This window comes from Choloepus didactylus, chromosome 1 (assembly GCF_015220235.1).
Source record: "Choloepus didactylus isolate mChoDid1 chromosome 1, mChoDid1.pri, whole genome shotgun sequence".
Taxonomy (NCBI): Eukaryota; Metazoa; Chordata; class Mammalia; order Pilosa; family Megalonychidae; genus Choloepus; species Choloepus didactylus.
This window is the reverse complement of record NC_051307.1, coordinates 191,139,936-191,154,540: the sequence shown is the minus strand read 5'-3', so window position 1 is coordinate 191,154,540 and position 14,605 is coordinate 191,139,936. Positions and strand designations below refer to the sequence as shown.

The window sequence follows — 14,605 nt, the reverse complement described above, 5'->3', positions numbered from 1 at the left end:
AGCCAGAACCATGGCTCAGTCAGAGTAGAAGAGTGAGAGGGGTTTTCTTAGAACCCTGGGGTGATGCTTTTGCACCCTGCCTGTACTTAGATCTCACTGACAAGCCTCATAGCGAAGATCCTGGAGTCAGATATGGAATCCATCAAAGCCCTTCGGACCCTCCGTGCCCTGCGGCCGCTGCGGGCTCTATCTCGATTTGAAGGCATGCGGGTAAGACCACAGCTCTGACCCATCTCAAAACTACTCTGCCCTGCAGCATTTGTAACCCTACCCCCTTTAATGCCCTCCACACTGCTGACCCAGAGCTCCACACAGGATGGCTCTGGGTTCCCACTTCCCTTCTGACTTTGATGGTGCTGCAGAATCCTAATTCTCTTTCAAGTTCATTTGTGTTCCTGTCCCTTCTCACCCCTAAATATTACATCCACCAGGGCTCAGACCTCACTGCCCCCTGCTCTTAGTTAAGTAATCCTGATTCATGGCTCCACAGTCATCTCATCTCCGTCTCCCAACCCTGCCTCTTGTCCTTATTGCCAACATCTCCAAAACACCCCAAATCCTTCACTTTCCTCTAACACTCCATTTAAATATAGTATACCACCTTGCTTCCAGGAACTCAGCTCAGCACCTCAGCCACCACCCACCGGAGAGCATTGTCTCTCTTACCCAAGGCAGTCACCAGGTCCTGTGGATCTTTCCCCTTTCAATCCATCCCTTTCCTTTTTCATCACTGTTAGCCTCCATCTTGCCCTCACTGCCTTGCCCAGGATGGATGGCTCACAGGCCTGGGTCTTGTCTAATTTAACCCCCTTCCCTTCCTCACATTTTCAAAACCCTCCAAGTGTAGCAAGTGAGGTTTTGTTCCTGCACCATGTTAATGCCCTCCACACCGCTGACCCAGAGCGCCACAGCCTCACCCCCAAAGGATGGCTCTGGGTCCTCACTTCCCTTCTGACTTTGATGGTGCTGCAGAATCCTAATTCTCTTTCAAGTTCCTTTGCGAGCTTTTGTTTTCACAAGCAAAAAAAAAAAAAAAAATGTGTATGTGTGTGCTTGTAAACTCATCCAACTCCTGAATCCTGAGGAACCACATTAAACCTCCCTAGAATGAGATTTAGGGAAGAAGGTATAAATTATCTTCAGCTGCACAGTATCTCTTAAACTTCTGAGTCTGAATTATTGTACTAATTAACCCAATACTCTTGCTGTCTCCAAAAGTCACTGGCCCATGAACCAGCATAAGTGAATGTAGAAAGAAGTAAGAACCATAAGGGAGGGATGAGGCATTTGTGGGGCTCCAGGTCTTTTTTCATTTCCCCCCAGGTGGTAGTGGATGCCTTGGTGGGCGCCATCCCATCCATCATGAACGTCCTCCTCGTCTGCCTCATCTTCTGGCTCATCTTCAGCATCATGGGTGTGAACTTCTTTGCAGGGAAGTTTTGGAGATGTGTCAACACCACCAATGAAGATTTTCCTCTTGTGCCCTTGTCTATTGTGAATAACAAATCTGACTGTCAGCATCAAAACTACACTGGCACCTTCTTCTGGGTGAACATGAAGGTCAACTTTGACAACGTTGCAATGGGTTACCTTGCACTTCTGCAGGTGGTGAGTCCTGAGATCAACCATGACTCCTCCCCTGGCTATTGGATGAAATGGAGGGGTCTGGGGGTCTCCCAGAAGATGCTGTGTAGAGACTTTGCAAGTCGTAGAATTTAATGTGAGCTGAGGTCCTTCCCTATTCCTACAGACCACTCTGTGATGCCTGAGGGCCTTACTAATGAGTTTGGTCTCACAGTGATGCAATTAGAAAAGTATAGACTAATAGAACAAAGGGAAGAGCTTGCCATGGGGTTGTATCAGGTGATGACTTAGAACATACAACCTGTACAAAACAGACATGATATAGCCATGTGTTCAGTCTTCTATTAGTCATCTCTTAGATGATGTTTTAGTTTTCTAGCTGCTAAAGCAAATGCCATGCAATGGGTTGGCTTAAACAATGGGAATTTATTGGTTCATGGTTTTGAGCCTAGGAGAAGTCCCAAATCAAGGCATCATCAAAGTGATGCTTTCACCCAGAAGACTGTGGCATTCTGGGGCTGGCTGCCAGCAATCCTTGGGTCTTGGCTTTTCTGTCACATGGCAATGCGCATGTTCTTGGCTTCTTCTGTCTCTTTGGGTTCTGTTGATTTTCAGTATCTGGCTGCTCCTTGTGGCTTTCTCTCTTTGTAACCTCCCCTATAAGGCCTTCAGTAATACAATTAAGACCCATCGTGATATAGCTGGGCCATAACTTATTTGAAGTAACCTCATCAAAATGTCCTTTTACAAGGAATGGATTAAGTTTAAGAACATGTTTTTCTGGGGTGCAAATCTCCAAACCACCACAGAAGGTAACGAATTATGTTCCAGGTCTATTATGTTGACAGATGATGTTGGTGATGATGATAATCAAACACATTAAGACATTCATTTATTTATTCATTCATCTCTTGCATCTACTTGTTCATTCAGTCCTCCATTCAATCAAGAATTTATATAATCACTTATACATCTGTCATGCAGTTACCCATGAGTTCCCTGCATCCCATCATTTGTTCATGCATTCATTCAACAAATAATCCCTGAGTATCTATGGTGTGCCATGCACTGTGCACAGCCTGGGAGACATGTCAGAACTGGCTCCAGGGGCTTATGTTGTATGGGAAAAAACAAATGAATAAGTGAATCAGAACAGCCCATCAAGTGCCAAAACAGGCCTGGGAATGCAAGCACTGAGGCATCATTCATAGCTTTTCCATACTAGGGGCACACCCAGCGTATTAGTCAGGGTTCTTCAGGGAAACAGAACTGACAGGAGATATATGTATATATAGGTAAATATTATGAGATTTATTATAGGCACTGGCTCTTGCAACCGTGGGGATTGGCAAGTCCAAATTCCATAAGGCAGGATGCAAGTTGAGAACTTCAATGAAGGTTTCAGTGAATTCCCCAGGAGAATTCCCCAGCTGGCTGGCTGAGGTAGAGATAGAAATTCTTCTTTTTGACTGCTGAAATCATCAGTTCTCCCTTTAAGGCCTTCAGCTGATTGGATGAGACTTCTCTCATTTTGGAAGGCAATCTCCTTTGTAGATTGTACACCAGCCATAGACGCAATCAACTGACTGATTTAAATCCATGAAATATCCTCACAGTTAACTGTCAGGCCAGTACCTGCTTGACCAAACAAATGGACACCATAACCTAACCAAGATGACACATGAACTTAACCATCACACTTAGTTCCCAGGCCTCATAGATGCTAATACTGGACAGGGATGTGGAGGACTTCTATTCTAAACTTCCCCATTTTCCAGATGGGAAACATCCCATTCTTACAGCATGTGCATGAGATGGGAAAGTGGTTGAGGAAATGGCAACCCCAAGAAGCAAAATGCCTCAATAGTGGACACAGAGCAGCCTCACAGCAGTGTGGAACTAGAACCCAGATGTCAAAGGACCCAGCCCATGCCACATTCTGGAAGGTTCCATGTCTTTAATGGCACTCCGTTCTGAAACAGCTGTATGTCTAATTAATTTAAATGATCGTTGAGAGTAGTCCAGTCACCCTGGAAGTGGGACCCTTTCCTTTTCCCTTTCTGTCCAGGCCCTTTCTTCCTCATGGCTCCTCAGCTCTACAGCCTGCCTTCTCTTTCATGGGTCCACCATGACTTGGGAAGGGTCCAATGTAGCTTGATGGGCAGGTAATGAGTGGCCTCTGTTTCCAGGCAACCTTCAAAGGCTGGATGGATATCATGTATGCAGCTGTTGATTCCCAAGAGGTGAGTCTCAGGTCACTGTTCCTTCTCCCTCCCACTCTGTCCTCTCCTGCCCACATTAGTCTGTATTTGAAATGCAATGCAGCTTTGATACCAAAAGAGGTAATCGCCCAGCAGACTCCCATTATCCCTTCCTGGAGCAGTATCCAGCTGGCCCTCTGTTGGATATTTAAGCCAGCCTTCCATGCACACTCCCAGCTTCCTCAGACCCCACCCCTGCTTACCACTGAGGAAAGTATCACACAACCTCTAAAGGACTGTGTATCTGTGAGGCCACTCTCTGGGCAAGGGAGGGAAGAGGTGTTGCTTGAATAAATGGGAGTCTGAAGGAATGAGATAGAATTCCAGACACTATCACAAGAGGCAAGTGGAGGAGACGCTACTGGGGAAAGACCTTTTCCTGCTGTAGCAGGTGCTGTCCATGCCCTGCCCATGTCCCCTCAGCTCACCTGAGTTCGTTGGCAGCTGTGGTAGTTTCCTCGCATGCTGCGTTTCTGATTCTTTGTCTGAAGTTTTTCTTCAGCACTCAAGAGCTTGCTCAGCAGCCGCTCTCCCAAGGGTGGGGGATTTAATGTCCCAAATATCAACCCTCATCATAAGTTTTGGGAATCTTTGAATAAATACTCGGGCTCCCCTTTCTCTTGGTGGTGCGGTTCATCAGAAGGCTCCAGCAGGACTGAGCACTGTTGCCACAGTGAGGACCTTCTCAATAACAACCCCTCTATTAGCTTTCTCCTGTCCCTGCATAGCCTCCCCACTTCCTGGCACACCTTCCAAATAAACTACCTGCACCCAAACCCTTGTCTCAGAGTTGGCTTTTTAGGTGAACCCAAACTGTGGCACCCACCCTCCTCCCCACCCCCCACCTCATCTGGCCACAGGTGGACATGCAGCCCAAGTGGGAGGAAAATTTGTACATGTACCTGTATTTCGTCATCTTCATCATTTTCGGCGGCTTCTTCACACTGAATCTCTTTGTTGGGGTCATAATTGACAACTTCAATCAACAGAAGAAAAAGATAAGTGGGATTTGGGTGTTTCTGCTGTAGTGATGAATCTTCTACTTCCTGTCCCCTGCCCGGCCCTTGCCTCACCCAGTGTTGCTCACAGCCCTTCATGCCTGACAGGGAGCCTGATTTGGGCCTTTCGTACCAATGCTAACCTTTGGTGTCTGGGGCTGCTGCTGGGAGAATTGGGCTTCTCTCCATATCAGCATCCCACCCCCTGGGTTCCCATCTTCCTTCCCAGGGCTCCATGTTCTTCCCAGCTGGAACCACGTGTATTGGGGGTGTCCCAGGTGACCTCTTGGGAAATCTCAATGGGGACAGAAAGGGCTGTAGCACTTGCTGCCTCTGTTTGGGCCCCCGACCCCCGCCCAGAGCACTGAGTCAGGGCCCTCAAGGAGGCACCAGGGCCCCAGCATTGGCCAAATCCCAATCCTCCTTGGGATAAGTGAGGAAGGCTCTTGCCCCCATGGGAACTGACTCTGATTAATAGGACCTCAATCTCAGATAATCCCTCATATTTTAATATAAATATAAGGGTGTTCAATTTATAAAATACTTTAATACTATCCTTTCATTTCATACTCTCCATAGCTCTGTGAGGTAGATAGGGCACCATTATCGATTTCTGTAACCCAAGATCCCAGAGGAAAAAAGGGCCACATGGATAAGTAATATATAAGTAGCACAGCATTGGTTTTACCATCATACAAGTCCAGTTTTCCATTCCTGACTCAACTGCTTGTTGGATGGGTGATGCTGGCATTTTTTTAAACCTCTCTGAGCCTCAGTTTTTTCATCCATTCAATGGGATTAATAAGTAGCTACTTACAGGGTTGTAGTGAAACATAAACAAAACCCTGTACAAAGAGTCCCTAGTGTAGGGCTGAGCACAGCACCAGCCTAAATACTAAGTGCAACTATTATAATTTAGGGTATATATCCAGTGGGCCAGGCATGTCACCTGCAGGAAGTCCTCTGCCAGGGTTCCAGGGATGAGAAACAAGCAGAACAGGTGTGTGAGAGCCCCAAGGGCACCCCAGAGGGCTTTGAGATCATTCCTCACATCTTACAGATAAGGAAACTGAGGCCCAGAGAGGGAACAGGCCATGTCAGGTGATAGAGTGAGATGAGCCAGTGATCATCTTGGGATGAAAAACTACCTCCCCTGACTCTTTGCCCAGACTTCTGCGTGGCCCCACTCACTGCTCTCCAACCCACTGCCCCTGCCCCCTCTGAGACACCCCTCCCCAGGAAGCCCTTTGTGCCCACAAATTTTCTAAAACCTTCTCTCAAGCCCCGCAGATCTCAGCCCATTTTCCAGGATTTGCAGTGGCTAATTTACACACATGCCATTGAAATGAGTGGCTTTCAGATTATGTCAGGGAGTGACAGTTAGGGGTTGAGTGACGGGGACCCACAGAGTCCCTAAAGAAAACTAACACCCAATCCTCTGGGAAGAAAGCATGTTCCATGGTGGAGTCTCTGGCACTATAACAGCAGAGGACAGTGCAACTAGCAGGGCCTGTTCACTGAAGACAACCAATTAAGGGTCCCACTGAGACCAAGGACCTGAATAACGGCAATAACTGTCCTCGGCGCCTCCTCTCCAGAAGGGGGTCAAGAGCTGGGTTTTCTGAGCCTATGCTCCAGAAGGCCCTGAGGGAAGCTCTCGTCCCTTGCAGGACCCTAAAAACCCAATGGATTTGACTGAAATGAGCAGGCTAGATTTGAGGCCCAGATCTGAATTAATACGTACCTTCTCCTTGAATCGTGTTCCCAGCACCTTCCTACCTTCTGCATAGGCAGCATTTCTGGGTTCCTGGGGAAGAAAAGCAGGCTTTGCTTCAGAGACCCAGGCAGGGAGCCAGAGACGGGGCTCAGTACCACCCCCTCTGTCACCAGCCATGGCACCTGGGCAGGACACTCCCTGGCCGTGGCCTTGGCATGCCTTTCTGCAGAGGAGGGGAGACAGTTCAAATGGTCCTTCCCCTTCATGGTGTTCTGCCTCCAGGTATCCCTAGGGGTTCCTGTTGCTTTAGTAACAGCAGCATGTGATGTCCTCTCCTGCACTTAGGGGGCCAGGACATCTTCATGACCGAGGAGCAGAAGAAGTACTACAACGCCATGAAGAAGCTGGGCTCCAAGAAGCCCCAGAAGCCCATCCCGAGACCCCTGGTGAGCCCCAGAACTTCCCCTTCCTTAGCAGAGCATGTCTATGAATCCAATCTGGAAGCCTCTGCCTGTGTTGTTTGAGGACCTGGCCAGTGTTGTCTGTGGAGAAGGAGATCTGGGTTGAGTTTGAGGAAGAGGGTGATGAAAGTTCCCAGGCCCAAGAAATGAGGAGCCTAAAAGAAGCAACTCTGGTCCTCAGGAAGGAACATGGCTCCTATAGGTGTTCCAAATAAATCTGTTTGGGGGAGTACTGAGTTCCGCTACAGTGTTAAGATTCAGGCAGAGGACTGGAAGCAGATTGGGCTAAATTACAGTGAAGGTATTTAGAGCTCTGAGATGAAACATTTATGTGGTTGTGAATCACTAGCAATGCTGCAGTGGTTCTGTGGGATCACTCTACATTCTACTGCATGCCTACATGGACAGAAAGGAAATGGCCAAAATGCACCCTCTGGCATGCTCATGACCAGGTGGCCCAATAGGCACCAAAAATTACCCCACTCTGGAGTTTAAAGATTGACCAAAATTCAGGGCCTGACCCCACTTTGAATCTTTTATTCATAAAGACACCAAGAGACTTGCACTTTTCTCCTAAATGCAAAACCCAAACCATACATGATACCATCCAAATTTTTCTCAGCCCTCTGCCAGAAGATGGAAAACAATGAATCTCAGTGTGGCCCCAAGATGGCACCCCCATTGGGACTAGATGAATAGGCTTGAGGTGGGAGTTCTGGTAAGTCAGAAACATGCAGCTGAACCTCTAAGAGGATTTTCTGAACAACCCACTCCAGTGAATGGAATTGGCAACTTGTCCCTCTGTATAACCTTTCTGTGGCTAAAATGCAGCATCTATGAAGAAAACTACAGACACCACCCATGGCACAATCCCATTAACCTTTCCCCACATAGGGGAAAGCCTAAGGACCTTCAACAAAGGGGCAGGACTTTCCCTGAATGAATTAGGGAGATGTATTCCATTGGCCAAGGCATTAGCATTTCTAAACCAAGGATTGGGGCTTGCATAAGTTACTCCAAACTTCATGAGCACAGAATCATGCAAGCCTCTTATAGGAGGAAAAAAGTCCTGACCTTTCACACACTTTACTTGGAAACAGTGGTCATAATTGTGTTAATTCACAAAAGAATTCTGATAGGAAGAGTTACAGTGGGAAGTGACAGGAGGTTCAGACCTCCATGGGGGTGGAAGTTTCCTCCAAAAAACCCCAATAAGGTCAAGATAACTGGATTTGGTTACGCCTGCATGAGAGTCCTTAAGCCTCATCGAGTATCCCTCTGTCAACAAGTCCAATAGACAGGAACAGGCTCAAAGTTAAAAGGTGTAGCCAAAAGGCAGAAGTCAAGTCAAGGGCTGTGGAGAAGATCCGGGGACTTACTGAGAAGCAAGCAACTGGGTCCTTGGCTGCCCTTTACTGGTGGCTGAACTGGTTGTGAGTGCACATTTGAACCAGACACCAAGGAGCCCCTGTACATAGAAGCAGTCCTTGGCAAAATCATGAAGATGTTTAGTACCATCCACCACACACTGCTCAATCTCTCTAGAATATTCCAGCCTATCCCCTCTCATAAACCAATACCTCCTCTCAAGGAGAACAATCTCCCTGGGACAGAGTGGGCTACATTTAAAAAAAAAAAAAAAAAGACTTTGGAGAGGGCACTGTCTTAGTAGAAAGGTATGGGTCTAATGTTGGAATTCCAGTTACTGCAGTAGAAGTGGGAGTGGAACAGTTAAGCAGGACGACCTGAAACTAAATCACCATCTCTTCTAATTAAACCACAGCTAAGATCCTCCAAGGTTGGCACTGGGTTAGATCATCCCCATGGGGAGGGGAAGCAAAACCTCAGAGCCCAACTCTGTTTCTGAAATTCACCATCCCTTTGGGGTGGGGGTGGGGGGCTGTATTACTAGCCACTCTTTGCTGGCCTTAGTAGAGAAACATGGACATCCTGTAATACCCTGGTCCAAGCATGCCAAAAACTCTTTCCTTTGTTCCCCTGAGCATAGATGAGGCAAGACTGGAACACTTAAAGAAGACTTTGGAGTCTTAGGGATGCCAACAGGGATGCAGGCCCCGAGAAGCAACTGCACATGACTGTTTTCCAGGGTCCATGGGTCTTAACCCATCCCTAGCTCCTGGCTGGAATCTATGTGGCAGGCACCAATGTGGCACCCACCACCCAGTGGCATCCACCACCCAGTGGCACAAGCCTGAGCATCTGCCCTTCTCAAAGTCCAGAGCCAAGAAAGAATCCCAAGGAGATGTTCCCATCCCTAGCAAAGCTTCTTTTTCACCAGATGATTGGCAACAGAATGTTCACCTCTCCCCTTTGGAGCCCAACAGGTCCAGCTGGTCAGAAAAGCAGAGCATTGGCCCAGGGGTTCTGCACCACAGGCACATGGGTGCCCCTCCATGGCCAACCTGGGACCACATGGGGTCTCCCATCACACACATGCTCACCACTCCTCACCGCTGGTGAAGTCCAAGTTCCAAATCTTATGTTTTATCCATAATGAAGACAAAGGGGTTCTACAACACTGGGAAATTTTGTTCTATAACATTTCCTGCTATAAGAATTACTAAAAGCAGGTTTCACATACTCTATTTTATAGGAAAATAATAGGCTATAGAATATCACATCGTCACTCACCCACTTCATCATCTCTGAGAGCCTTGAGGGTTGCAAAGTTGTGTTCCCTGCCCACGGGCTAAGGCAAAGGCAGCCAGCAAGCTGCTCCATTCCCCAGTGTCTGAATATTCAGGCTAACCCAACACCCAGACACATAGCAATGCTGTCATCTGCTCTGTTTAATTAGAAGTCATGTGGCCATGAATTGGGCCTCTGTTTTTCCTCCATCCTCAGTGATGAAACAAAAGGGATTAGTGGCTCAGCAATCCCCCTCCCATCCCAGGAAAGACATGAGCCAGTAGTTATGCACAGAGCCAGACTTACTTGGAACTCATTCTTTGCTCTAACCCCACCACCCTCCAAACACATGAGACAGAAAGCAATGACCAGCTCCTGTCTAAGTACTCACCCTCCCCCCTCCCCCACTTTACTTTGCACCTCCTGGGAATTCCTGGGGAATCATAACAGGTTCTTCCCCTCCTACCTACCAGCCACTCACGCAGAGCCCTGCACATACTGCCCATTCAGTAGGTGCCTGATGTACAGAATTTAAACAATTAATCAAACCTAGTAGGTTAGCTTTATAATTTTATTTGAGAGGTGGCTAATTCCTAACTATATATTCATCCTCTCCCCACCCACCTCACATTCTTGCCAGTCATCTACTCATTCAGCTACATATTGAATATCTGTTATGTCCCAGGCACTATGCAAACACTGAGGATAGAGCAGTGAACAAAATGGACAAAGTGCCTGCTCTCACAGAGGTTACAGTCAAGTGATGGAGGGAAATAATTAGCAAAAATCACACACATATAAATTCACAAGCAGAAGAGATTGCCAAGGGAGAAAGAATGGGGTCAAAAGCAAATGGGGCCTCAGACTGAGAGCTGAGTAACTCTAATGTATAAAGGTGGAATAAAGAAAACTAAGAAAGAGTAGCCTGAACAGTAGGAAAGCCAGGAAAGTGAGGCATGATGGAAGCAAAGAAAGGAGAGCTTTGGGGTGGAGAAAGTGGTGACCAATGACAAATAAATGTCCATTGGATTTAGCATTATGGAGGACATTAGTGATCTTAGCATGTGTCATTCCAGTGGCAGGATGGGGACAAAGTCATGTTGGAGTATGTTGAGGAGTGAATTGTTGACAGTGATTGCATAGAAATCTTTCAAGAAATTTAGTTGTGCAAATGGTAAGAAAAGTAAAATGGAGATAGACGTGAGGTTCAGAGAGGTTTTTCTGTAAGTTAGGAAAAACTAGGTCCTTAGAGACTTAATTAAAGAACTGAGAGACTAAGAGTCATCCAAGAGGATATTAAAGGTGTCCAAGACAATGGCAAAGAGTGGCCAAGTGTGGCGAAGTGCCACACTCATCAGTAATGAAGCAGAGGGACCAGAAGGGACCAGAAGGTTGGTAGGCAGCAGCAATGAGAAGGAGGTGAAGGTGGCTTGCTAGATGACACAAGTTTCAGAGTAGGAGCAAATGTCTGGAAGTGATGGGGGGAACCAAAAGGACCTCAGGCCCACCCCCAAATCCTGGAGTACATGGGGTGGAAGAAAATAAGCAGCCATTGTGTAGAAGAGATGTTTGTAGATCAAGGCAGGTGAGCTCCATAAAGCACAGAAGAATGGTTTGGGAGGAAGGTGAGAGTGGGAGAATGGGGTTGGCATCAAGGACTCCCAAAGAAGTAAGATGTTAACAGGGTAACAATAATGGGTAAAAATAGAGGGTCATACTAGAAACTTTTTAAAAATACCATTAAAATATCCAGATTTAAAAGACCTCTTGGTTATCTGAGTCACTCTGCCTCCCTCCAAGAAAACTAACAACTAAGACCTGACCCCATGTCTTGTACCTTCGTTAGGCATCTGCAGAGCCCCAGAAATAAAGAGAGAACATTTCCAGAAATGGGTTGCACCACTGCACTTAAATTTTACCCTCAGCAAAGTAGCTCAAATCAATAACTCTGCAAACATTTATTGAATTTTACTATGTGCAGAGCATTATAGGAACACAAAGTTGAGTAAGACACAGACCAGACCTCAAAGAGCTCATTGTCTAGGAGAGAAGAGAAGAAGTGTATATGAAATGCTAATACTCAAGGCTGAAGCTATAAGCACTGTGGGAGCTCAAAAAAGGGACAGAGCACTGTGGTATGACATGTATATGGAAAACTCCCTGGCAGAAGTGGTTCTTGAGAGCTGGGTCACTCAAGACTACTAGACTTTAGATAGCCAGGAGAGGGGACTGAAGGATATTGCACATGGAAGGAGAGCATGGAGGGAAGAGCCCCTGGTGACTTCAAGGGACTGGGAGATGTGATGATGATTTGAAATGGGGCAATGAGATTGAGTCAAGTAAGTGTTTTGGAAGAGGTAAGGATAGGACTTGGCTCCTGTTTGGATGTGGACTGGGAGGGGGACAAAAGATATGACTTTTAAAAGCCATCCAGGTAGAACCTTCCAGATGCCTGGTTGATGTTGGCGCAGAGGCCCTGATGCCACCATCTCTTGTTTTCTCAGAACAAGTACCAGGGCTTTGTCTTTGACATCGTGACCAGACAAGCTTTTGACGTCATCATTATGGTCCTTATCTGCCTCAACATGATCACCATGATGGTGGAGACTGATGACCAGAGTGAAGAAAAGACGAAAATCCTCAACAAAATAAACCAGTTCTTTGTAGCCGTCTTCACAGGAGAGTGTGTCATGAAGATGTTTGCCCTCAGGCATTACTACTTCACCAATGGCTGGAATGTGTTTGACTTCATCGTTGTAGTCCTCTCCATTGGGAGTAAGTGGACAGGACACGTGGTAGGGATGCCCAGCCTCCATGACAGGTTGCTTGGCTGCTCTTCTCAAAATGAAAGGGGCAACCAACTAACTTTTTAAGTCAAGTTGGAGGAGACATGTGTTTTCTGCCTTCCAAGAGCAGCAGATTTGAAATGCACAAGGGCTGCTCTCTTCAGTGGAAGGAAGAGGTTTCACTGGGCTTCTCTGGAAGTGCTTTCAGGCATCAATTGTGTGCACAACCTGTCACCAGCCCTGGGAGGCTGACAGGAAACAATCACTTCTCTAGAGAACCTAAAACTGTAAGATAATGGAGTTTCCAGTAGGCCTCATTGTGGTCTTCAAAGCAGGGGAAGGGGTGCTGTGGTACGAGGTGAGTTGTAAAGGGCTTTCTGAGAAAGGAAATGAGTTGCGAATGCAGGGAGGAAAATACGAGGACGAACTCTTTCAAACCACTCTTAAGGGAAGGGTCTGGAGTTAAATCCACATAAAACCATCCCCTTGGGGAATATGAGCAATAGAAAAGTTAAGGGATCAATGCCACAAGATCAGAGCTATTAGGCCCAGTCATGGGGTTTGTTGAGTAATTTACAAGTCCAGTATTGTGAATACAAGTCCAGTATTTTGGGGCCTCAATGGTATTCAAAGAAAATTTATAGAGTCAGAGGCAAAAAAGAGGAATGGCACCACCATCACTGAGTACTTACCAAGTTCTGAACACTGGGCTTGGCTCCATGAATCCTCACAGCAGCCCTGTGAAGAAGGTGTGATTATCCTCATTTTAAACATGCTAAACTGAGCCTCAGGGAGATTGGGAGAACTTCCCATGGTAACAGTTTATAAGGGGTGGAGCTGAGTTTATATCAGGCTATGTTCTATGTTCTTCAAATGAACTAGCTGCCTCCCATGGACAACCAAGAAACCGTCCCTGGACCTCTTGTGGTTTAGCTGACGTTTGGTCTTACAAAGGCCAAATCCCAGTCCATCAGCTTTGCTTTGCACTATAAATACATCCTGATCTGTTATATCCCGATCTGCTTGCTTTTCATGTCTGGGTATAGCTGTAGATTTAATTTTCCATTGATTTACTATCAACAGCTAAGAGCACCTAAATACAACTTGACAGCATTTAATCAAGCTTCCCACCCTGGTGCTGAAACACAGTCTTGGGTTTTGCTTATTTATTAGGGGAGTTTTCAATTTGTTTTTGTTTTCTGTTTTGTTTTCTTGTTGCTGCTGCTGGGTTTTTTGGCTGTCAAAGTGAGAGATTCTAAAGGTCATTTTGATTTTATATTAGAGAAGGGAGCTCGCTTATGTGACTTTCCATATTCATAATACAGAAATAAAAATAGACCCAAAGCACTTAATTCTATGATGGGGTCCCCTTAACCCATATAAATCACTCATAGAGACAGCTGGGAACCAGCCTGTCCCAGGAGCCCACCTGTCCACCCTTCTGTCCTCCCTCTCTCCCTTCTTCCTTCCCACCATCAAGACATTCATTGAGTATCTATTTTACAAGTATGAGGATTCATTCTTCCCTGAAGTAGGGTCTTGGGGCAACTTAAATAAAGATGTAGACCAGCTGGATGGCAGAGTCTTAGATTATATTGACACGTAATATACCCCCCACTGTGGAAGACTGTTCCAAACTGGACTTTAAGAGAGGGGCTTTCACAAAGATTTTATAAGCTCCAAAATTATAATTATTTTCCTCCCAATTCCTTCCTCCTTTCAACATAATACTGTGACATCTGTATTCATATGACAAAGGACAGGTAGGGGAAGAGGATGAAGGGGACCCTGCCAAGAGAGACAGCTTGCTACTGTGCCCTTCACCATTTGTCCTGAGAGGTTTTGGATTCTTTCATATCCAAAAATCTTGCCTCATATTTTGGTGGTCCCAGTAGGCCTCCTCAGGTCCCCAAGACCAACCTACAAAAATCCTCAAGTTAGACTCATACGGGGAGATGTATGCCTTCTTCATCTTTCTAACCTAGTTCATCACTGGGGTAGGGGACTGTAACTGACCCTAGATAATCCCATCTCCAGGCTCTAACATAGTGTTCAGACACAGCTGGAAATGAAAGAAACAAATAGAAGCCATTATGCAGACAGCTGGCCTTTCAAAGCCATCCTGCCTTAGCTGTCAACAAGTTGCCCA

General features: G+C 46.3%; 1 protein-coding gene across 1 annotated transcript in view; it reads left to right on the top strand.

Annotated features, from left to right (window-relative positions):
* Nucleotides 1–14,605, top strand: part of SCN10A (sodium voltage-gated channel alpha subunit 10) — an 84,356-nt gene that overhangs the window by 68,026 nt on the left and 1,725 nt on the right. The window contains 6 exon segments of the mRNA XM_037847480.1: nucleotides 91–210; nucleotides 1,324–1,608; nucleotides 3,774–3,827; nucleotides 4,706–4,843; nucleotides 6,902–7,006; nucleotides 12,175–12,445. Of these exon segments, the coding sequence (XP_037703408.1) occupies nucleotides 91–210; nucleotides 1,324–1,608; nucleotides 3,774–3,827; nucleotides 4,706–4,843; nucleotides 6,902–7,006; nucleotides 12,175–12,445 (973 nt within the window).